The 23,619-nt window shown below is 40.6% G+C and overlaps 1 protein-coding gene and 1 long non-coding RNA gene across 5 annotated transcripts in view; one reads left to right on the top strand and one right to left on the bottom strand.

Annotated features, from left to right (window-relative positions):
• Positions 1–22,586, bottom strand: part of Gfrl (Glial cell line-derived neurotrophic family receptor-like) — a 122,802-nt gene extending 100,216 nt beyond the window's left edge. The window contains exons 1-3 of one of the 3 annotated variants that reach the window (XM_070216915.1): positions 22,166–22,586; positions 18,423–19,351; positions 1,816–1,922 (exon numbers count right to left, since the gene is read on the bottom strand). In XM_070216915.1, the coding sequence (XP_070073016.1) occupies positions 1,816–1,858 (43 nt within the window). In that variant the 5' untranslated portion in view covers positions 1,859–1,922; positions 18,423–19,351; positions 22,166–22,586. The remainder of the gene's footprint in view (positions 1–1,815; positions 1,923–18,422; positions 19,352–22,165) is intronic. The other 2 variants (XM_070216917.1, XM_070216916.1) reach the window with 2 other exon arrangements.
• On the top strand, positions 17,067–18,482 carry LOC138913370 (uncharacterized). Of its 2 annotated transcripts, XR_011419075.1 has the most exons (5): positions 17,067–17,101; positions 17,174–17,691; positions 17,750–17,859; positions 17,933–18,089; positions 18,150–18,482. It is a non-coding gene; the product is annotated as an uncharacterized lncRNA (long non-coding RNA). The 2 variants fall into 2 exon arrangements; XR_011419074.1 differs by having other exon boundaries at positions 17,174–17,859.
• Positions 22,587–23,619: the final 1,033 nt, after the last annotated feature.

Raw genomic sequence — 23,619 nt, 5'->3', positions numbered from 1 at the left:
GCTTATTAGCCCCACTTGGGAGTTTTGGTTAATGCCAGTCACTTTATGGACCCCGCAGCACTGCGACTCGAGTCAATTTAAGGCGACTTAATTATTTTGATTTATCGCCAGGCGAAGATACTTGAACTATCGATGAGCGGCCTTTGAATGCCTTTGATTAGCATAAATAATTGAGGCCTGCTAAAGTTAAGTGCGAAATTTGTATGGCTTATGTAAGAGCCATTTGACTCAGTAAGTCAAAAGGCCCGAAAGGCCAAAAGGGGTGGAGTTCAAAAGTCGCCACAAATCAAGGTAATGACGTGCAGTTTTTATTTCTCCCGCTTTTTTTTATTTTTTGCGTGTCGCTGGACTCGAGGCATTTTCTTTGCATTGCGCATACGCCGCGTGGCCCCAAAACAGCTCGCAGGCACGCAAATGAAAATGACCAATGTGCTTAATTTCTTAGCATACTTTTCGGCGCTGCAAGGCGCAAGAAATCAAGAACAACAGCGTAGTCCGTAGTCCTGGCAATTGTTGTGGCTCCATTAGAAACGCGTTTCCCCCGCTCTCATCGCACGTTTTATATGCAAATAAAGTGGAGGACCTGGCGAACAAAGGCGCCGCTCGGCGGTGACCACTCGACTTGGCCACTTTCTGGCTTTCTGGTGATTTGACCACCTGTGCTCTGATTGCTCACGCGACTCGAAAGGAACACTGTGGGTGGGCCACCTTCGAGGGCACCTGCATGTAATAATAATTCCTTGGGGCTTTGGCCCCGCCGCCCATAAACATGGTAAATTGTTGCTGACTTTGTGACTTTGTTGCCGGTTAATAAGAAACTTACGTCACGCAATATAATTAAGATAAACATAATTATAGTTTGCCGTTATGTGTTGGTTTTTACCGCAGCCCTTGTGGCTTTCTAATCGCAAAAGTCTGGCGATTGAAGCGCGATTAAAGTTATGCTCCTGGATGGATTTCTCTGATAAATGTTCCGGGAATTTAAGCGTTTTTAATGGATTAACTTGACAGGAAATTTATGAAACTATTTACATGAAGTCTTGTAACTTTAGGTGTATAATATTAAGTACATAATTGTTACACCTTGTATCATATTTTTTTTTACAATGGTTGAGGTCCTTAAAAAAATATTTTTTTAATAAAGCACGAAAGCTTTCATTGCATTTTAGAACCGTAAAATTAACCTATTTCCACCATAAGCTTTATGCACTAATTTTAGTACAGTCAAAACGAGATTTTAAGCCCCTAACAAAATCCCGGGAAAAGCTTGACTTTACTGCACACAAGCTATTCCAAACTTAAAGCTCAGGATCTTAAAAGCTTTTTGTTTTGCGCTTTTGTGCTTTTTATCCAAGCTTCTATGAGGACTTAATTGGTTAAAGCTTCAATACAGTTCTGCACTGCTTCAAAGTTCAGTTTGAGAGGCACTGCTAAAACAAGCAGTGCTTATTAAAGATATCCTTTTCCACACAAAATATTTAAATTATTAATGCTTTCCAAACTGTAACACCACCCATACATGTTTAAATGCAATTTCCGTAAGTGATTAAAGGCCAACTGAATTAATAATATTTTTTCGTGAACATCAAAAAATTAAATACCATCAAAAATGCATTTGGCACTTGAACCACTCATCGAACCGAATTGAATCGACTTAATGAGCAAAAACACTTTGAACACAAATCGTTTATCGGCAAATGTGATTAATTAACATTCGTTCGCTCGCATATTTCCCATGTCGAGATTCAATTTAACGAGTGTAATTAATAATACACGCCGACCGGCCGGCGAAGATAGGACTTTCGAAGGACTCACCTAAATAAAAAATTCCAATAATCACGGCGAACGGTTTCAGCATGTTGTCATTGGTTGTAGTACAAATGAAATCCAGATATCAGAGGACGTTGTCTACTGTTGTTCAGCTGCAATCGAGAGAGAGAAGAGTACAATTTGTTCAATTAATTATTGAAATTGAAGCGAACGGCTGAATAATTTCCAAAGGAAAATAAAGTAAACGGTGACACGTAGAAATATTTACATTTTCACTTTTTTAAGCGGAAAACGCTGTTCGGCAGGATAATGAAATGACAGAAAATCAAATAATAAATACGAAATGTAAACTGAACAATTATGCTGCCAGTGTCAAGCCATCCAAGTGGCCGGCTGCATCTTCGCAAATGCAAATGTAACTCGCAAAATGCAAATTATGCACATTTTGATTGGGCCAAAGTCAGCAGGAAGTGCATAAAATTCATTTGACAAACTACTCTAGCATAAATAAAATTATGCTGCTGTTTAAAAATAGCTTCTGACGGTGTTTAATACATGCCGGTGGTGAAATGTGAATGCTCTATCTTTGTTTCTTGGAATAAAAAATCTAATCATAAACTCAACACATTTTCCAAACTCATAAATCGGGAATATTTGCCGAAATTCCTGGGCATTCCATAATTTAAATAATATTATTGGATCTTGATTATTAATGACCCCAGATTATGCTAACCTGTGGCAAAGCTAATATAATACAAGTGCGACACTCTCAACAGCTCTCATGCCATTATAATATCCATAATGGTATGGGCCATTACGAATGCCGTTTTGAGTTCACGCATTAATTATTCGCAGATTTGTACATAACCCCGGGGATTTATTAGTGTCGCGTGATTGCATTGTCCTTGCTAGTATTTTTGTTGCTGTAATAATTAATGTGGCACATTATTGATTTTACAACTTAAATTTCTATTATCCGTGCGAATGTTAATGAGGCAAACGGGCAGTCAAGTGCCAGTGGAAATTGTTCGATAAAAATGTGAAAATTAATGCACGTAAAAAGGTGAAAACAACAGCATAAATTATAATTGTGATTAATGGATTCGCGGAATTAGCATGCCATACATAATTAATATTCATTTGTAACGCAGCCGACCATCAGGCGAGGTGGGTTTAATTTGGAGCCGCTCTTCATTTCGTTTTGCATCTTGAAGATGGCCCTCATTCAGGGGCTCTTGGCCCAGTTAGCTCGCCGCTTTGAGTGCATAGCAAATGAAGTTGGCAATAATAACCGGCAATTCATCTTGCTTTTTAGCACATTTACAACTTTAAGGTCGGGTTTTTTAGGCGTTTAACAAACCCGCTGACAGCATTCTTGGGTGCCCGGCATTAGGAGGGCATTTAATTTTATGAGCCACGAGCATCTGAGTGATTAAAGTGGCCGAGCAGCTGGCCCAAACCTGCAAGCCCCGGACAACCACTAAGTCAACAATCGACCAAGAAAAAGCAAGGACTCAAGTTGGATGCTCGAGACAACAATAAAATCGTTTTGCATAAATCCTGTTGCCATAACAACGGAACGGAATGGTCAATCCCTTTGATACACGCAAAAACAAATTACAGCAATCTGGCAAATTTACCAGTAGTTGCAGAAAAAGCGTACATTTATTACACTTATATTTTGTTTCAAAGGATTAAAAAAAATTTATAAATACATATTATTTTATAAATAAAAAATATTACAAAATATTTAATAAATCTCAAATTTAATAGCTATTTTTGTATAATTTTTGGATAATAAGTTATTTAATATTAGAATTGACAATTTTAACGAATTCGTAAATAAGCTTTAATTTATTTAAACAAAATATAATATTAGAAAATTCATTTCATAAAAATAAATTTTAAAATTTTAATTTGCAAATTCTGTCACTGTGTAACCGCAATAGTCGCATGCCACAAGTAAAAAGCAAAGCAAAAGTCAAGTGGCAAGGACGAAAACAAAGAAGCCGCAGGACGACAATTGCTGTGGCCCCTGTGCGTTTGTGTGCGTGAGGGTGCGTCCGTGTGCAGCCAGGCATTTGAGGGCAGATTTGAGTCAGGTGAGTGAGGCGAGGAAAGTGCGACAGGTGAGCCAAACTAGCCGCAGCCACTGAGGCAGGTGGATGCAAAAGGGAAGCCGTGTGGCAGTTGAGCATGTGAACGGGCGCATTTCCGCCTAACGGGACGCGTTCGACCCCGGTAAATTATCACGCTTCGCCGACGCTTTTCCGCCATTTAGTTTTCGTCCAAAATCAAATGCGTGAGCATATGCGATGGATTCTGTGCATTCATTCGATTGATCGAATGAATCGAATCGAATGGATAGGAAATCTAATTAGTAGGCAGTCAGGCAGCATTAAAATTCGGCAGTTATCAACGTATTTATTCAGGAGTAAAATAGTAAGAGTAACTACATATTTTGGCACAATTGAGAAGCCTTAAAGTGCTGTATTCGACACAAAACCAAATTTCAATTTACTAAAATAATTCTTAATGATGAACGTTCATTGCGAGGAAAGTGTGTTTTATAATTTAGCTTTTGCCATAAAATTAAAATTCAAAATTTATGCTTTTATGCCAGACAATATATTTTGGTTCGGGCCATTTCCTTTTGACTAAAAGCCACGAACGCTTTTTCGCCAATTAGTTGCCGACCAAAATAAAATTATTTCGCTGCGTCTATGCGAGGGATTCTGTGCACTCAGTCGTTCAATTTGAATTGAATAAAAGGGAAATCTAATTACTGTGACCAGGGAAATGCATTAAATGTGTTTTTCGGCGGACAACGAATCGTGAATCAAAGCGATGAGCAGGCATATCGGTTTTTGGAACTGCAAAAGGTCCTCTGGTTGCAAATTGCAGGCGGCCAGCTGGCTGCTTCCGTTTCCGCCTTCGCCCGAGCTGGTGGGTTCAATTTGCGGTTCCATTACTAACAGCACATTGGCACATGCTCAGCCATGTCCCCGTTCTCCTCTCTGCTCCCCCGTTCCCCGAGCTGTCAGTTTGAGCCAAGTTGCCACCGACATTGGCCACGGCCCGATCCCCCAGCCGGTGGTTCCTCTCTGGTCACAACCCAGCCATCAGGCGGCCAGGTTCAACTCACGTTCCGTCGGCCCACGACTCGGATAGGGGCTATCTGGACGTTCTTTTCCACCCAGTATGGCAATTTCGGGGCCCAAGCGATAAACTCGAACATGACGCATTACGTATCCTCCCACTCCCTACACACGTACACTGAGAAAATAAATTACGGCAAAAACAAATCCTTGCTTTAAGCAATTTAAATAAAATCAACAGATTTAAGACAGATTTAAGTTAAAAATTAATTTAAGGCGATTGGATTATGTATTTAGATTTCATAAAACATAGTAGGTTGTTCTACATAATGTTCATCCCAACAATATTTTATTTGGTAAGATATTAGTTAACGAAAATCAATCTAAAGTAACATATTTTGAATTTAATTATCAAAGATTTACTTAAGAATTTTTTCAAGACCAAATATTTTAAAAATATTAAAAAACGGTAATTAGGCAATTTGGAAAACATACAAACTATCTTTATTCAAATATCAACATATTTCCTCAACAACATTTATTTTTGTGAATCATTTTAATACCTTCGTCTTAATATCATTCAAAAAAATGTGCAGTGTAACCAAATGATGTTCAAGAGTTCTGTTTGTTATTTTTTTTCCAAGTGCATGACCCGAGTGAGAGGCTGTCTACGTGCTGAGTAGAGGATAGAGTATAGAGTCTGCATGCTGCCACGCCCCGTGCTCCGCCCACACACACATGAGCTGTTAGCAAAAACTATCTACGTCGCAGAAAAAGTTTCCTTTTCCCACGTTGCCAGGAGTAACTTGTACACGATGCGGCTGTGGCTGCAAGCTGAAATGTGAATCGGTGGCTCCTAGTCCCCCGATATCCTGGCCCCCTTAACGCTCTATGGCCCCACACAGCTCGATGGCCAATCGAGTTGGGATGAGCTGGTGCTTCGGTGCCTGTCAGTGTATGCCAAATCGTCTCGAGCATTTAAATTCGACATTAATTGGATTAAGTCTGTAGTTTGTTTACTCGAGCGCGCCATTCATACTCATCACACATCATGTGCAATAAGTCCCCCACGTCGGCGAAGTTGCCTACCCGTCCCATGATTTCTAATTTATTTATTTTGCATAATTGCAGACAAGCTTATTAAATTACAAATTAAATCCCCAGCCCAGTTCAGCCGCTCAGGCAGAATTGCACGTACGATGTTTATCATTTGACATTTGTTTGGTCGCTTCTGCGGTAGACAGTAGAAATAATTGAAAAGCAAGCTGGGTTCAATGAGTTGTCAATTAAATTTAATTTTGAGCTCGATAAAGTTGATTAATGGCCAGATCGATAAGGCATTGTCTGTTCAATCCAAAGGCATACGAATATTGCATTTGACATTTAAGCTAAGCTGCCTTGCTCGATTTCTAAATTTATTTTTGCCATCTTTTGTGAAAATCAATATGGACATTAATTTGGATAAACGGTTGGACCTTGTTCATATTTACAATCAGAATAAAGAAAAATAACAAAACAGAGCAAAATCAGAAGTATTTTATACAAAAATTAAGAAAATGTAAAATTTTCAAGTTTAAATTTAAATGGGCATTTGACTACGGCGTCATTAAGGTATGAAATCCTATGTTGGATCATTATTTCTATTGCTTTAAAAAAATTATTACTTTTTGGGTAAAAAATCATGTTCTGGGGATTTAAAATTAATTAAAAATCCCTTAAAAATTCTTAAATTTAAAACTAAAGGCTTAAAATAAGCAAGAACCCCATACATACATGAAAATTAAGTCATTAATGTATGAATTCCTATGTTGGATCATTATTTCTATTGAAAAAATAATTACTTTTTTGGGTAAAAAATCAGGCTCTGAGGATTTAAAATGATTTAAAAATCCCTTAAAAATTCTTAAATTTAAAACTAAAGGCTTATAATAAGCAAGAACCCCATACATACATGAAAATTAAGTTTTTCGGGTCCACCCCACAGGAAGCCAGGAATAATGGAAAAACCAAATCATAGCCTCGGCCAGTAATTTTCATTTGCACTCGGATTCATTGGCCTCGGATCACAGACAGCCGAAAATCATTTGATTTTGCACTGAATTCTGTACAAACAGGCTGACTGCTCAAATGGGAAAAGCAAGCAGGCAACATTTATATTGTTTCGCAAATTAGCTTGCTAGATAGAAATAGAGAAGCAGCAGGCACATGTGTGCCAGCCACCCAGTTTTGGCTTTTATTTTGGGCCAAAACCACAGTGGCAATTGGGACTGGGGGGAATGGGGATGTAACGAGAACATGAACTCTCAATCCAACTGCCAACAAGTTTATAACTTTTTTTCGGCACGCTCGGCTGCCGGATTGATTCGATTAAAACGTCAACAGTGGCAGGCAAGGAAAAACAATTCGGCAACAACTTCGCATGTGTGTGTGTGAGCCAACTCCGCCGCTCACACAAGTGGGTATGTGCGTGTGTTTTGGCCCTGTCATATCCATCTCGATCCGGTTGCCTGCAAAGTTGTCACACCAAATTCGGCTTTACTTTTATTTTGTCATCTTTCGCAGGCTCGTGCCCGTTGTCTCTGCCTTGATGTCGCACATTCTAAGGGGTGGTGGTGGGTGGCCTCAGCCCCATCCTTTGACATTTCGCCCGGGGGACTTCGATTCGGGGCAAATTCAGGGGTCAGGGGGTCAGGGACAGAGGCCTTAGCCTGTCATGTCGTTTGATCTTTTATTGTGTTTGTTTTACGAGGCGCAGTAAATCCCTTTTAAATTGCAAATTCTTTATGCTCGCATTTTCGGCTCACACATAAACACATCACCAGAAAAACGAAAAAAAAAAATACACCCAAACAGCGAACTCATATGCAGAAGGGCGGCTTGATTTGTATTCGTTTTCGCTTTCGCTCTCCCATTTATTTGTGAATTTCATCCGCCATTTTATGATTATTATTTTTGTAGCTCAGCTTTCTGTAAGTGAAAGCGAATGTGACCCGTCGCCCGGCGGCGTTGTCACCCGGATATTTCGCACCTACCACGCCCACGTTCGCTGGCCATTCGCCAGGTACCCCGGTGAGTGATAAAAATTTATTGGATCGAAAACAATAAATATTTGATTTGATTCATTTCGTCGGGCTCTGGTCTCCCGTTCCTTGGCAGCCGTCCATGAATCACATTTCGATTGGTTTTCTGCGGCGTGCGTCCATTCGGTTAATTGAAATACAAAACTGTTTATGTGCTCTAAACTTCGCTGATGTCTCCGAAATGGTTGAGCCGTAAAGAAAAATTCTGTTTTAAAAATGGTTGCGTGTTGCTCTCGGGTCAAAGTGTAATTAACTTTGAAGCTAGCCCTCATTTGCAGCCCATCAAGGAGATGAAGGAGCGAATTAGAGGTGCGGAATAAGAAATCCCTCAGAAAGGAAAAGAAACAAAGGCGGCGGCTGAAAGGCCACAATCCCCAGCATTTCAACGCCTATTACAACTGCAAATGAACCCATAAACCCATTTAAGCAATGCCCGGAACACGAAAACTTTTTCCACCAGAAACGCGGTGGGTGGAGGGGGAACTGAAAAGATGTTTCGTGCCCTGCGTGTTTACCTTGGACATTGCTTTCGTTTCAGCATTTTTTTGCTATCCCTTATTGGGCATATCCTATTCCCTAACATGTTTGTGACAGCCAGAAGAGGGTCTTTACGACTTTGCAATTTTCCTGTGAATATCTACAGCTATAAGATGATAGCTGCTTAAAACCCAAACCCAAAGGATATTGAATTTTCAGGATATGTTTCTCAGACCACAGAAATTCTTTCAAATTTGTTTCATGTGTCCCCAAAAAAAATATATAAAAATAAAAAATTGCGTCATGTTAAAAAAAATACTTTTTTTAACAAATATCGGGAATTGAAAAATAATTATTTAATAAATTAATAATTCTTACTAAATATTTTCGTCATTTTTACAGCCCTTATAAATATTTTGTATTTTTGTAAAACCTCTTTAAAATCAAAAAGTTTTTTTAATTAAAAAACATATATCCATTTAGTAAAAAATACAAATGGAACCAATCCTCTCCATTATTTATTTCCATGATTATAGTATATCCAAATCGTGCACATCCATTGCCACGGACAAACTCCTAGACAAGCATATCCTTATTTTCCTGGCTTAAGTATTAAAACGAGGAAAGTGGTGAAAGACGGAGCTGTGGAAAATTCCCTTTGTACGCTAAGCATATGCAATGGAAATTCCGGATCTGGAAAAGTGAGCCGGGATAGACAACGAGTTTTCTGCGGGCGGCAGCGTCACTCAAGTCACGACAAAGGATGCAAAACCCTTTCCCGATTTCCATTCGCATACCTTTTGCTTTTCGCCCACTCTTTGTGCCACATCATCAACAAATCGTCAATAACACTTGACACTCGTTGCCGATTCTCGACCTTTTTTGGCCCCAGCCATGGTGAACTTTTTTAAGAAATTACTTTTTCGGTCCCGCCGATAAACACCGAGCCCGAGGAAAGAAGACGACGCGGTTTAGAGCCCATACTGCCCAGCCTAATGCCATCTGCCAACGAGTCATTGGATCCGTTGTCAAAGGCAGTCAGGCGAGGCAGACAAGCCACAAGGCAACATAAAAAAAATAGAAGCGGAGAAAAGGAAAAGTTCCGGAACCTGACCTAACCACCGAATCCATGGCGATGGGACACAAAGCAGGAGGCGCAGGGAAGCAGAGGCCATCAACGTTTTGACCTTGATGAATTCTTCCTGGCCTGACTGATAAGAGCTTCTGACCCAGCCGCAAAATCAACGTGAAATGAATAAGAACAGGGCCGCAGTGTTGAGCTAAGCAGAACGAATTTTAAATTCCCTTAAATTTAATTATAATTTAAAGTCTTCAGGCAAGTTATTTAAAATGACTTATAAAATGAATTGATATTATACACGCCAAATTTGTGACTAAAAAGTTCATAATTAAAAATATAAAAATAAAAAAAAATAGAAGAGTTATAATTGAATTTAACTTATGATTCCTTAATGGTTATGTAGTACATGTTGTGGTATTCCTTCGGTTTATTTTGTTTAGTTGGGTGTTAAAATTAATGTTTTATTTTAATTACCAACAAGTTCCAACAAGAAGATTATAGATATCTTTGTTCCTTCTTTCACGTCGAATGAAGTTCAACTATTTTCAAAGCGCCAACCAGCCAAAGATAAAATAAGGAAACCACCTTTTCCCAGTGAATATTTACAAAAAATGAATACGAAATTAGGAAACTGATGAAGGAAACTTTTACTTTAATTATTTGTCTCCTTTTGTTGAGCTTGAATTTTTTGTTGATTTTATTTTTTTATTTTTCGACTGTCCTTGTGTTTGTCTTGCTGATTCCGCTGGATGTTTAGCTTCCTGTCTCGGCTGCTGTTCCTGTCGCTTTCAGCATTTCCATTCCCTTGCCTTCCCTTGCCAAACAAAGAAAAATAAAAACACTCGCGCTTAGTTTCGTCTGATTGCGAGCTGACGGAGATGCAACATGTTTGAAATTCCAAGAGCGTTGCTCACGTCCTTTTTCACTTTTATTAGTGTATATCTGCTGGTGTCCTTGTTTCATCATGTGTGTGTGTGTGTGAATGTCTGCTAGCTAAATTGAATGACTTGCTTGGCTGGGCCCAAATCGGGGTTAGCCCGCCGCCCCCATGTCTCCGAATCTATGTATATATCTCCGGCGATCCTGTCACCCCATCCCCGAAATGTTTCCATTTCACCCCCAGCCGCCCCAGCCGGCATGTTAATGTGTCCCGATGTCCCGCCCCTTTGTCTCGATAGTGACACTCGCATCCGTGAAATGCAAATGTATGCGTGCCTCCTGAACATTATGAATAATTCCGGTTAAGATTCCTTTTCTGCCATTTGCCATTTTTTCTTACCCACTCCCCGGTTACCAGTTCGCATTGTGCTCCTTTTGAGGGGCTCCACCTGAGCATAAGTAGTTGCTGTTGCTTGTTAAGCGACTTGTTTTGCTCCTGCCGCTGCCATTGCTACTGCTCATTCTCGTTCTCATTCTCGTTCTCATAGCCATTGTAGTTCATTCCTTCCCAGTCGTGAGCTGTGACATTTATTATGCAAACCGGAAAGCAAAGCGGCAGACAAGCAGCTTGGGCCTTTGGTAATTACACTACGCAAAACGAATCCCAAAGTCCCTATTTATGCTCGACTTAAGGAGTATCTTCTAGCATAAGAATGCTTGCTATCTTGAGATACACCTTATACTCTATTAATTGATGTAAATTAAATTTCGTGTTCAGTACTCCTTATTTATAGCTCTAAGAAAAATTGATTCTGAAATTTACTATAAATATGAACCTGAATTTTTTGACATTAATATGTATAGAATTTTCTATTTATTTATTTTTTAACAAATATTTAACATTTAATTTTTTATCGATTTTCATAGCGATTCTAAATAGTTTAAAGTTTGGCTTGCTAATTGAATTGAATTTTCTGACATTAATATGTATAGAATTTTCTATTTATTTATTTTTTAAAAATTATTCAACGATTAATTTTTGATCGATTTTCATAATGATTTATACTAGTTTAAAGAATGGCTTGCTAATTTATGTAAGAAAGCAATCCTAGGTAGTCCCTAAAATATTTGATATATTAAGAATTAACCTTGTTGTTTTTCCCAGTGCATCCAAGTTGGCAAGGAAGCTCCGGCTTCTACTCTGCGATACATTTGCGGTTTAACACCAGGCCGAGGGCGATGATTAAGCCAACTACCTCAGACCGGGACCAGAAAACGAGGCAGCGGGCCGGAATGAATACAATCCGATCCGATCCGGCTCCTCGAGCGTTTCTCATTACTTCCGCTACATTTGCCGGGTTTTGAATTTTGATTAACGCCAGGTGATAAAAAGGTCTTTGAAGCTCCAATTTAATTTGGGTAAATGCCTTGTCTCTTGCTCTGCACTTCCCCCCAAAACAGCCAGACACGTTTTCTACTCGGAATGAAGATGCGGCACGAAATGATTGTTGACTCTGTCTATCTATATCTGTCTGCCTTTGCTTTTGGCCCAATTCGAAGGCGTCAAATTGATGGCCTGCCATTAAATCGCGCACACACACGCACGCCAGTTGGTGAGATGGCAAACCACAGAGTTGTCACCTTTCTGCGGTTTGCATTGGGTCAGGGTCGTTGTGTGGGGTCAGGGGTCAGGCCCTGTACATAATACGCTGATGCCTGAGCTGCTCAAAAACTATGCATCGTGATTAATCGATCAACATCAGCAGGACCATCAAAAATAATTTACTTTCTCCATTGTGAGCCAGCGGGATTGTGAATTATTTCCATCAAACGCCGCTCAATTATACTAAGTGACACCGGAGGGTCGACGGCAAAGCGAGCTCTGCTATTAATAATAATAGACTACGCCCATGCCGCCCCTTCCGCCCCTGGGCCCCACCCAATTAGCTCGATTCCAAGTGGATTTCTGTCTGTGTGCGCGGCAAATGTCACTGGGATAATTGAAAATTAATTATGTTGACATATTTGGAAAGTGATTGTTGAGATGGAGACTCGTTGTTGATGATGACCGCGCCATATAATTTCCAGCTGCGACCCCGCCTCCCTTGGACAGTTGCAGACAACCACAGGCCTGTGGCAAATTAGCTGGCCCAACTCCCCAATTCCCCTCCCCGTAGGAACCATCAGAGGGCGCCAGAACAAAACTCCACTCCAGCTTAATAGATGCCTGTCAGGTGGCCATTCATTTGGTGACGGCGCGCCAAGCTTTGTCCCTGAATCCCGGGCCACCTGAATGGGCGTTATACATTTTTTGCTCTTTATTTCCCCGGCGCACGGCACAAGGTATTTGGCTTTAATTGATGTCACCTGGCGAGGACTTAAAGCCTGCCCTTCGCCTTTGTACCTCATTCCGGCATAACCCTTCGTCAGGCAAGACTTTTGATTAAATACTTTAATTAGTAATTATAATTGATATTCCCTTTCTGACTTTATACCATTTAAACTATTTGTTTATACTAACACAAAAACGAAACTTTATATTGCTTTAATTTATTTCATAAACACAGCAATTTTAACTAGAAACAAGATAAACAAAATAGTATTTTTATATTAAAATAACAAATAAAAAGAAAATTCAGTAGTATTTCGAACGAGATAAATACAAATAAATATTTTACACTTATACCAACACAATAAAATAGGGAAGGATTACAGTAAAAGCCAGTCAAGAACATTTTGTTAACTTAAAATAAATAAGAGAAATATTCTTAAAGATACCCATTCAAACTTAATTTAATTTTAAAGTAATTGAATTAATTTAGATACCCGAAATAATCTACGTTGAATTAAGATTTTGGCTCTGTTTACATGACGAATAAATTAAATTTATTTGGACATTTTTATTCGTATTACATAATGTAATAATCGTGTTTAACGATGCGTCGAAGGGTTAAAGCCATTGCAGCATGCAGGGTGAACAAGTTAAATGGCAGCAGAAGACGGAAGGAAGCGAGCCAAATGCTCCGGCCGCTCATTATGCGTCTCCACTTCCGTGTGGTCTGGGCGTGTGTGTGTGTGGGTGCCACTGTGTCTGTGTGCGAGTGAGCAAACATAAAGACGGAAATGCAAACCAACTGGCAACAGCAAGTGAAACAACGGGCTGGCTTGGAATAAACAAAAAAAGAACAGAAGAGGCGAATGTGAAAGGAGCGAAATAATAATTTCTAAAGAGCAGAAGTTAGGTTTGCATAAATAACGACAGTTTTGTGCCCATTTTGTTTGCATACTAAATGCATTTTCTGCTTTCAAGCCAACGCACACACTCGCACACATTTTAAATAAAGCCGCAAAGTTCCTTGGGGATTCCGAGATTAAAGTGTTGCCTACATTTCAGCGCGGCAAGTGGTCAGCAGTCCGGCGAAAGGCGAGTTTAAAAACAAATGCAACTGAAGTACCATTCAAAAATTAAACAAAACTATTTTAAATTATACAAATTGCCATGCAAAGTTGGCCTGCTTTTGTGCTGGAAGCGCTATTAATAGCTGTCCTATCATTAAAGTTGGCGTGTGCCTGTCCTGTCCCACAGACAAACAACTAATAAAGTCCTGCGAACACAGTTGGGAATGAGAATGGCAAAAGCGGTCTCAATGTGGCATTTCCTCACAAAACAAACGCATTTCGCGACTAACGCGCGAATGTCACGCAAACGTTGTTCTATTCCAGTGCAGCCAGTTGCCCTGGAATGCCAAAACCCCCGTTGATCCTTGGTTCTTTCCAGCACCACCCAAACCTACACCCACGCTGCGGATACGGATACGGAGCCGGAACCATGACGCTATCAAGCGGAAGTGGCACATGCAGCCGACCGCGCATTGCTTACTCACTCAATCGCGAATGTGAAATACCGAATTCTCGTGGAAATTCCGAAAAAAAACACAAAAAGGTGAAAAACCGAATTCAGAACCATCGATGCGTGGATCGACAATTAAGGGAGCCCACCAGCCTTTATTCAGGGGATGCCGGGAGCAATTAGTAGTACCGATTATAAGACACCCCTGTGCAAATACTCATATTTAACAATCGCTTACCGCCGCCCAAACAGCCGCTGCAATTATCGACTCCAACTTTTCGCATTCGACCGTGGTAACCTTTCACTACAGTAATTATTATGTGGGTTAAAAGCCCCTTACCCACCAGAGGCGTGCTGTGCGCGCTTCGAGAGGCAGTCAGACACGAACGCGTCCACAAACACTGACACTCACGAGCACTGAGCGAAACTTGTGAAAAAATCAATAGTGTTCGATAGTGATCAACATTATTATTTAATATTCTTATAACAATATTGTTCTGTTCATTCATATAATAAAAATGGGTAGGTCAGGCGTATGCTCGCTATTAAAAAAGTGTAATTTACAAGTTTCAAGCAATTACTTTGGGCATAAATTCATTTTATTTAAACATTCAATTAACTAAATTACATTTATTCATGTTGTTAAATTTATAGTTCTCCACTACGAAATTCTAAATTTCTTAATTTAATTAAATCGATTACCCAATTAAATCTTAAACAACTGAACTTTTCTGTAATGTACCTATTAAATTGCACACAAATATTTTTTCCTCGATAATTAAATTAATGATTTGATTATCCAATTAAATCTTAAAAAATTAAAATTCAAAATGTTCTTTACAGTATTTAAATTTTTAATATTTAAAATTTAAATGTTTATAAATATTTTTCGCTCAGTGCAAACACGCTTCCCATCTGACACACTGCCTTGTTTTTAAAGTGTTATTTCAGTGGGCGAGGGCCGCCACTTGGGAGGCACCGAGCCAAGCTGTTGCCCGTGCTGTCGGGAAAGTCAGTCGCCAGTCTGTCAGTTTGTCAGCTTGTCAGTTTTTCAGTCAGCCCACCAGTCAATCGGTGAGTCTGTCCTTTAGTCAGGCACTATCTGACGTCATCGGCAGATTGCGTGGCCGATTCAATAAAAGGGTTAAGTGTCTTTTGCTTTTTATGTTCACTTTTCATTAGTGAATGAAAATCAATATATGTGAGTTGGCCATTGAGTTGGCTTTGTCTTAATTGAACCGAGCTAAGGCCGAGCTGCCTTTGAGTCCTTTCCCATGACCGTTCCGGATTCCACATACATCCTCTCATCTCTGCCGAGAACATGGCGGCACACACAAAAGTGTTTACACTGTTGCCGGCCAGGCTGGCAAATCATTTTTGGGAAGCCCCGGGGTAAATAAACTTGACAAACATTTCAATCAAAAGTGGAAAACCAAAGGCCCAATCCCCAAGCTCAGGCGAGGGCAAAGCCAAAGGCCCAACTGTCGTCGACAGAAGGGGATTGGGATTCGGATTGGGATTGGGATTTAAAGCAACATTAATATTTACCCAACCGCAATGTCGGCAGCAGCAGCAGGTGCACAATTAAAATACATTTTCACGCACAAAAACATTAATTAGTTGTATTTTCCTTGCCCAAAAGCAAAGCAGGGCAAAACAAACGAAAGCGGAAAACCGCAGGGCAAACACTCGCAGGAAGCTACCAGTTTATCAGTTGGCGGGAAAAATGCAGCCAAATAGCCATGTCCAACTGGGCAGGACACGCCCACAAAAAAAAAATAAAGCAAGAGGGGCGGGGGCGGCAGACATTTGCGCATTTCTTTCGCGGCTGCGTTTTCCCCGTCTTTTTCTTTCGGGAATGAAAGGGACTTGAGGGAATTTCAGCGCGCATAATGTGCCGCATTGCGGTTTTTCCTCAGCGCTGGCAAGAGTTGCTTGCTCAACGCCGCAGGACACACACCGATACAAAAAGACACAAATACTCAGGCACCTCCTTTCCTTCTCGGCATTTCGCCGTTTGTCTGAAGCCAAAGAGTCGCGCATGTTGAGCTGAATTTTGAGCATAAACGGCATAAAATATGTGAGCAATAAAACAGGCGATTGAAATGCTCAAGTCAAAAACTTTTGCGAAAATGCCTTTAAGCGCCATCGGCTGCAGCATTGGTGGGCGGGAAAAAGGAGACCGCCCACCAGTGTGTGTGTGTGTGTGTGTGCTTGATTTATACACCACCCCCTACGCCTACAGCCCGCCCACATATGTATGCCACACTATAGCCCACCCCCTTCCCCTCCTTCGTACAATGTGTGTGAGCTTCTAAGCCGGTGAATGAGCGCCATTGAATCCGAGCTGGCAGCCAGGCTGACTATGAATTGCCTGTTTTAGGCCGGGCTTCTTACTTCTTGCCTCTCCATATCGGAGACACAGAGTAAAAAAATCAAGTATCTCCTACTTATAAGTAATATTTCAGGGCATTATAATCGGACCGAAATAATTTCAGTCCAACAGAGAGAGCATTTCTTGTAGGATGCTTTAAGGATTTGCAAGAAAACTAAAACTAATAAATACACGTTTAACAGTGTATCAAAATAGCTAATATCATAAATTGATTGAATTTCATATTTGCTTTGCGGTGAATTTAAAATAATCGGACTTACTTGACTTTTGAAATTGCATATCAAGTATAAGACTAGTTAAACGCGTAGACAGTCGAACTTATATAACGTTTATAAATCCAATAAAATAAATACAACAAAATTATATAATCATTGTTAATTTTCATATTATTGGAAACAAATTAAACTGCTTAAACTATTTGTATTTGTATTTTATTTCAACTATGACGGAATCATAGACTAAATTAAATAGGTACAGTATTTCATCTAAATTTCTTTACGGCTTTTACTATTCACCACAAATAACTCATAATATTCTTTACAGTGCAGACATCACTGGGCTTAGCTTTCGCATTCAGTTTACCCACTTTTCAATGGCTGCCAACAAACAAGCTCCGATGTTTGGCCTGGTGTGTGAGTGCGGCTTAGGTAAAAGTGTTTGAATTGAGAGAATTAGATGACTTTGTAAGGCCGTGCTGCCAAGATTTCGCTTTCAAGTTATGCATGTATTTGTCTGGCCGTCCGATTTTTGGCAAACAAAATGCCAGGTCCACTCAACACACACAATTCACGCAAAAGAGTCTATGAAAGCATGGACCTTGGGGCCTCCGCTCCGCTCCGAACCATCCATTCGGTTTGCCCTGCTCAAAAATTACTCGTATTTTCGGTGTTGTATTTTTAGTACAACCAACCGGTTGTACAAACCTAACAATAATAGCAACACCAGCTACCAAAACTCAGCTCGCTGCCGGCACGTTGCTATCTTCTCTTTATAAATTCGTTCGCATTTTTGATGAGCGCTGAAGAGTATGCTGCTATTTTGGACGTTACCCACAGGCAAATGTCTGTAATCTAATTTTAAAAACGAAATTACATATATAAAATGAGAAACATTTTCCAGAAAATTGTTTGATTGCCGGTTGCAAGAGCATAAAGGATGAGTTTGACATGCTGCTGGTTTTTATGTACGATTTTGGTTGCAACGTTACAATGTTGTTCATGAAAGAAGAGGTAAAGAGTATTTTATAATTTTGCCGTAATTACTTGGCTAATTAGCTTCACCGCATTTTCATATTCTTCTCAGAATAAATTTATTTTAAATATTTAAATTCTGTAAAATCCAACCCAATTAAAATCCATCAGATTACCCTTCGACTTATAAACAAAATAAGTTAAATGGGCTGCAGTCCCTTGGTATTCACTGCTTTAAATATTCGAGCAACACTGGGAGCTTAAATTTGGTAAAATTTCACAAGTTTTCTTCTCATGCTATCAAGTTTAAAATCCTCTTATATTTTCAGCTACCCCAGTTTATAAATTCTTGCAGCTGATAACTATACGGTTTGCTTGCAATTAAAAGGGGAAAATTGAAAGAAGCAAATAAACTCCTGATTTACGGATTTAAATCCTTTTCCAGAATTCTTCGAATGAGGTCAGATTTTTTAGGGGACTCGGAACTCCTTTCGTTTTGAAACCGTGATGATTGCCCGAAATTAACGCGTTGTCTGGTTCGTAAAGTGCCAAAGTGGAATCGTAAAAAAGAGGAGCGTAAAAGCACAAGCTCGTCAACTTACTTGGAATTAATCAGCAACGTTGGACACAGCGCAGCTGAATGCATTTTTCATTGGTTTGCTTATGCTCGTAAAGGACTCTATCGGGTGTTCTATCGCTATCTGGATCGGGGAGGTCCTGAAGGTCCTGCGTGGCGCCTTTGAGAGCGGGCACATCGTTAACGGCTTAATTGCTTGCCCATTTACACACTGTTGACGTCATGGGGGGCGACGCCAAATCCCAGCTTCCTGCTGGGTGGGAAAGAACCCGTATTTTGGCCGCGCTCTATTCAGGACCTTTGTGTTCCTGCCTTTATGCTGCAGCTAATCCGCTGTGCGATGGAATTTCAGGCCCCCTTCAACTTTGGCTTACGGCCTTACCGAGCATGCGTGCTTTCATTTATGCATATAAATCCGGAAAGGAGCCGCCACTACAGCACAGCAGCTGCTTTTTCTTATCGCCTAAGCACTTGATCCGTTGAGAGGCATAAGGACATTACATGACAAAGCGATTTCAGCGCGACACCGATGTGCGTGTTTTGTTTATTTTTTAGAGGGAAAACTCGCGTGATTCGTTATATCCATTCAATTAAATTGCATCCTTCTGCACAGTCGATTTAATTAAAGATTTATTTTACCACCGGCTTTTGTGTTTCAAACGCTTCACTTGCTTCCTCGCTCTGGGAATTTTTAATCGATTTGAATTGCTCTAGGATATGCATTAAACTTTGTTGGTTTTAATCAATCTTAGCACTTTAAATATTTTGATATGTATATTGATATTTAATAATCTAATAGTATTAAAGGAAAATCAGACTAACTTTGATATGTATCGTTAACGTTATGGATTTAATTAAATTTCTTTTCTTTTACGTCAATTGCTTTTGGGTATTATCCTTTATTGGTTATTAATTGGATTTTTTTAGTTTTAAATTGTTTGCTTAACAGTTCACCTGCAAAAAAAGAAGAGAAAAAGATAATTGCATTTTTTTGTGTTTAAATATAGACAACTATGTTTGTGTGGTTAACAATAATTTTAATGATTTCCCACAAGTGACAGCCCAATTAAACACATGCAAGGCCACTCGGCTCCACTAAAGGACCTTCAATTGGGCCACCACTATCTCGATGGCCTCACCTGCCGCCAGATTCCCTGGCGAGCAGATGGAAAAAGCAAAAGGAAACCGGGATTAAACCAGCAGGAGGAGGATGAGGAGGAGGCGGCACTCCAGCTTTTTACACGTTGGGCTGTAATTACATCACAGCAGAGATTTTTCTTTGCGCCACAGGCATACAGACACACACACACTCGCATTCGCACACTCGCCTGCACACATATGGGATATAATTAGAGCATAATTACAGCTCGACTAATACTCGAGTATCAGGCAAAAAGCAGCAGAAAAGAAAAATTAGCAGCCAGCCAAGAAGGGGGAACTCCAGCCGGTCATCTATTAAGTATAATCAACGCCACGGCAAGCGGAAATAGACAGATTTCCGGCTATTAAACGCCCAACAGTGCGGCAAAAACTCTCACGGTCGGCTTTCAGCTGACAGCACTGCAAGAAAAACAGTTGTCTTAGAGAATATTTTAATTAAATATGATAAAATTAATGAAAAAAGTATTCCTGAAAAAAAAAACTTAGATTGATTCATTAAAGTAAATTAGTTGTTCGTAAGACTCAAACTCTATCCATTCTCCAAAGCTTTTTACTAAATGAACAAATACATTTTTAATTTGAAACCCAACTTCAGTAATTCTAATGAAATCTAATTGTCTGTTTATTAAAAAATTTGTTATGATAGAAATTAGTTAAATAAATATATAATTATTGTACAATTATAGTTATTATATTCTAGTTGGTAATAACATTACAATAGTTTACACATTTTAAAATCAAATATTCCTAATAAAATTTAATATATTCTATTATATATTTTTATGCAACTAATGATCATGTTTTAATTTAGTAAGATTATAAGTGCACTTAGTTCTCAATCGTAATTGGGTCAAAAATATTACTCTATGAGTGTTTTTTCATTTTCTTGAGTGAGTGCCTTTAGAGATTCCTGGCCAAATATCTGTGGCACAAATTGAAAAAAAGGAAAATGTTAATTAGCTGTAATTTGCTTGCAACGTTTCTGGGGATGCGGGTGGAGAGGAGGCTCTGACATTGACACACACACTCCGGCACTCAGCCCCCACCCCCTCGACACACACACACACACACACACACACACACACACACACACACAGCAGGTGTTGCTCTAATGATGTAATACCCCCCTTTGGGAGTCTTGCCCCACACCGGGATGTGGCATAAACCGGTGAGCTCATTTATTAACATAAACAGTTCATTTGTATTAAACTGACAGTCGCAACATGAGAACATGGCCCTCGGTTGCCTGATAGTGAGTCGATCGAAGGCGTGTCCTTGGCCAACCCCACCACCTATCCTATCATCCAAAATTTGTTTCGAGGGGAGTTACATGAATGCAAAACATAAACTTCGATTAGCGGCAGCAAATAGCTAATGGCCGCCATCAAATGGCAAAAGGCCCGTGCCATTCGCAAGTGAAAGTGCTCTTTTGTGCGGGTCGCTATCAGGTTTCTTGTTAGCCCAAACGGTTCACACACTTCGCGGCAACCGGAGTCCATTGTTCCACTCGATGGCTGAACTGCCACTCGCAACAATTTCGCTTTCGCTACATTCATTTACCAAAAAGAAAAAATATTATATGTATTTTTATTTTTGCTCACTGAGGCACGCGATATGGCAATTGATAAAACACCGGGTATTCGATATTTCCCGTCACTGCCTGCGAAGGCAGCCCAGTCATCGTTAAGACATTCCCCATTCAGCCCAAAATGGTATTTGCCTTGTTTCATATTTTATTATTATGTGCAGTGTGTGCATGTCTCTGGGCGAAATCATTAATATTGTCATGTTATTTGCATTTTACTAATTTTGAGCAAGGAAAACTTTGATTTATTACGACTGGTTGTCGGTTAGTACCGAAGTAATGGCCTACATTTATGGCATAGAAACTAATCCAGAATTGAGGCAACTGTTTTTGGGATACCTTAGACGTTGAGGCCTAAAATTCCCGAATATTTATTTATTTATTTAAGAGACCTTAGTGATGTTTACAAAGAAATGAACTAGCAATGGGTCTAATAGTACTTGTACTATAAATCTATATTCTCCTCTTAAATTGACTGAAATCTCCGTCGTAATTGCTTAACCCCGAGGATAAAGAGTCTGTCAAAAGGATCAATAAATTTATCTATATAGGTGACCCACCGAATATACACAGGGCCTTGTACATATGTTGGCGTGTTTAGGAGTATGATGCATGACCCCTGTATAAATCATGCGGCTTTTGCTACGTCCTAATGGAGTTTGGCTTTAGTTTTTGCGGAATTTTTCCTGACACAAAAACGTGTATCAGAGGAGCATCGCCAAATGGCCCGCGGCTCGATTTCGACATGGCTCCATTGTTATTGAACACAGGGCGAGGGCACCACGAAAGGATAAAGAAAAAGACTGATGGTCCACTGGCTGCTAGTGGCGGCTACTGACTGCTGGCGTTGCAAACGCGTCGTAAATTGTGATAAAATTCACAGAAATTTAATTACGGATAGGCCCCAAACCGGAGGCGCAACTGCATTTCGATTCGGAAACATGTCAGTTGCAAAGGTAATTTATTGTGGTGCACACACAGAGTTTCTGTGGCAACTCAAAACCCATACGGATATCACTTACATTGGCCAGCGATGGCGACACGTTCCGCGGATATAGGATGCAATCTGCAGGCTCAGTGTGTGCATATAGATAACGGCTATGGCGATGGCGATGGCGCAACTAAACCGACATTTTTGGCTGCCAGCTCAACGAACCGCGACGCGAACACGGAATACGGATGCGAAACGGTTTACGGGTTACGGTTTGCGATGGACACGGATTTTTCTCGAGGGGCCCGGGGAGGGGTTAGCCGGAACAAGGGGACCGGGATGGAGGTGTCAGTGTTTTGCCCGTGGCACGTTGTGAATTCGCAACTAGCGGTTGCATTTGCGGCTTTGCCACAAGTTCAAACTGCGTGGACCGGGTCGAAAATGGTTAGGTGGTGACCCCGCTACGTCCACTAGTGCTCATAATGCCACTTTTGAACAGCACACACTCACTATCACTTTTTGTACGGGGTTATTTTCTGCCCTTTTCAGAGGGCCACCTTTTCAATCGACCCTCGAAGGATCGCACGATATTGTTATCCTGGCTGAGTGGTTATCCTCGCGATTGGCTGGATATTTAGACCGCGCGCTGCGTGTTCATTGCTCGACTGCGGCAAACTGACAGGCGAGGAAAGCGCGCCGCTTTTCCATTTTCCGTTCGCCTAGGTCGTGTCCGTGAGCCGAAGCCAAAGGAAGCCGAACTCTTGGCCGGATAAAAAGAGGCTAAAAGAGCAGGGAACAGCGATATAAGAGAGTTTCTAGTCTCTCTTTACTTCAAAACAAACTTAAAGTCAATGCTGGTCCTGCGATTAAGGCCTTTGGGAATGGCCCTATTTCGGCTTGGGTCTGCGCTTCAATTTCAATTTGGCCACTCTCACGTTGGCTGCTGCAATTTCGAAAGCCCCCAAAAATAAACCCCCTTGCTCCCCGGTTCCCAGATATAAGCCCGCCCACACAAACACCTCCGCCGAGCTCATGCACATGCAAAGTGCGGGAAAAACGGGCAAACAATTGGGTCAATTGGTCATGGCTGTCAAGGTCTTAAACTTTCGTATTTATGGCATGCCATGCATTGTAATTTTTACTTTAATTTGTTAACTCGAAAAAGTGGGCGAGTGGGAGAACGCCATTGCAATACCGAACGGCTGTTGATGGCATCTCGATGCCAAAGGGTGGTAATGGGGTTTTTGGTAAGAAAATTGGGTAGGGGTTGGGGTTTACTGGCCGCGTGCGTTGCATGTGCAGCAATTTCCGCCGTAGTCGCGTGCTTCCGCTCGCCACTCCGGCTGGACTTGGCCGGAATGCGGCGCTCGGGGCTGCCGGACAGCACTTAAGTATCTGTTGCCGACAAAGTGACACCCTCCAGATAATATCCGCAACTTGCGGCGGCCATTTGCGACACACACTCACGTTCATAACGCGCGTGCCTCCCCTGAATAACGGCATTGATAATAACTACTTGCAGTGCCGATTGCCATGTGGAGCGTA

This window comes from Drosophila takahashii, chromosome 3R (genome assembly GCF_030179915.1).
Source record: "Drosophila takahashii strain IR98-3 E-12201 chromosome 3R, DtakHiC1v2, whole genome shotgun sequence".
NCBI lineage: Eukaryota > Metazoa > Arthropoda > Insecta > Diptera > Drosophilidae > Drosophila > Drosophila takahashii.
Note: the sequence above shows the minus strand (reverse complement) of the source record. Positions and strands in the feature narration are given on the sequence as shown.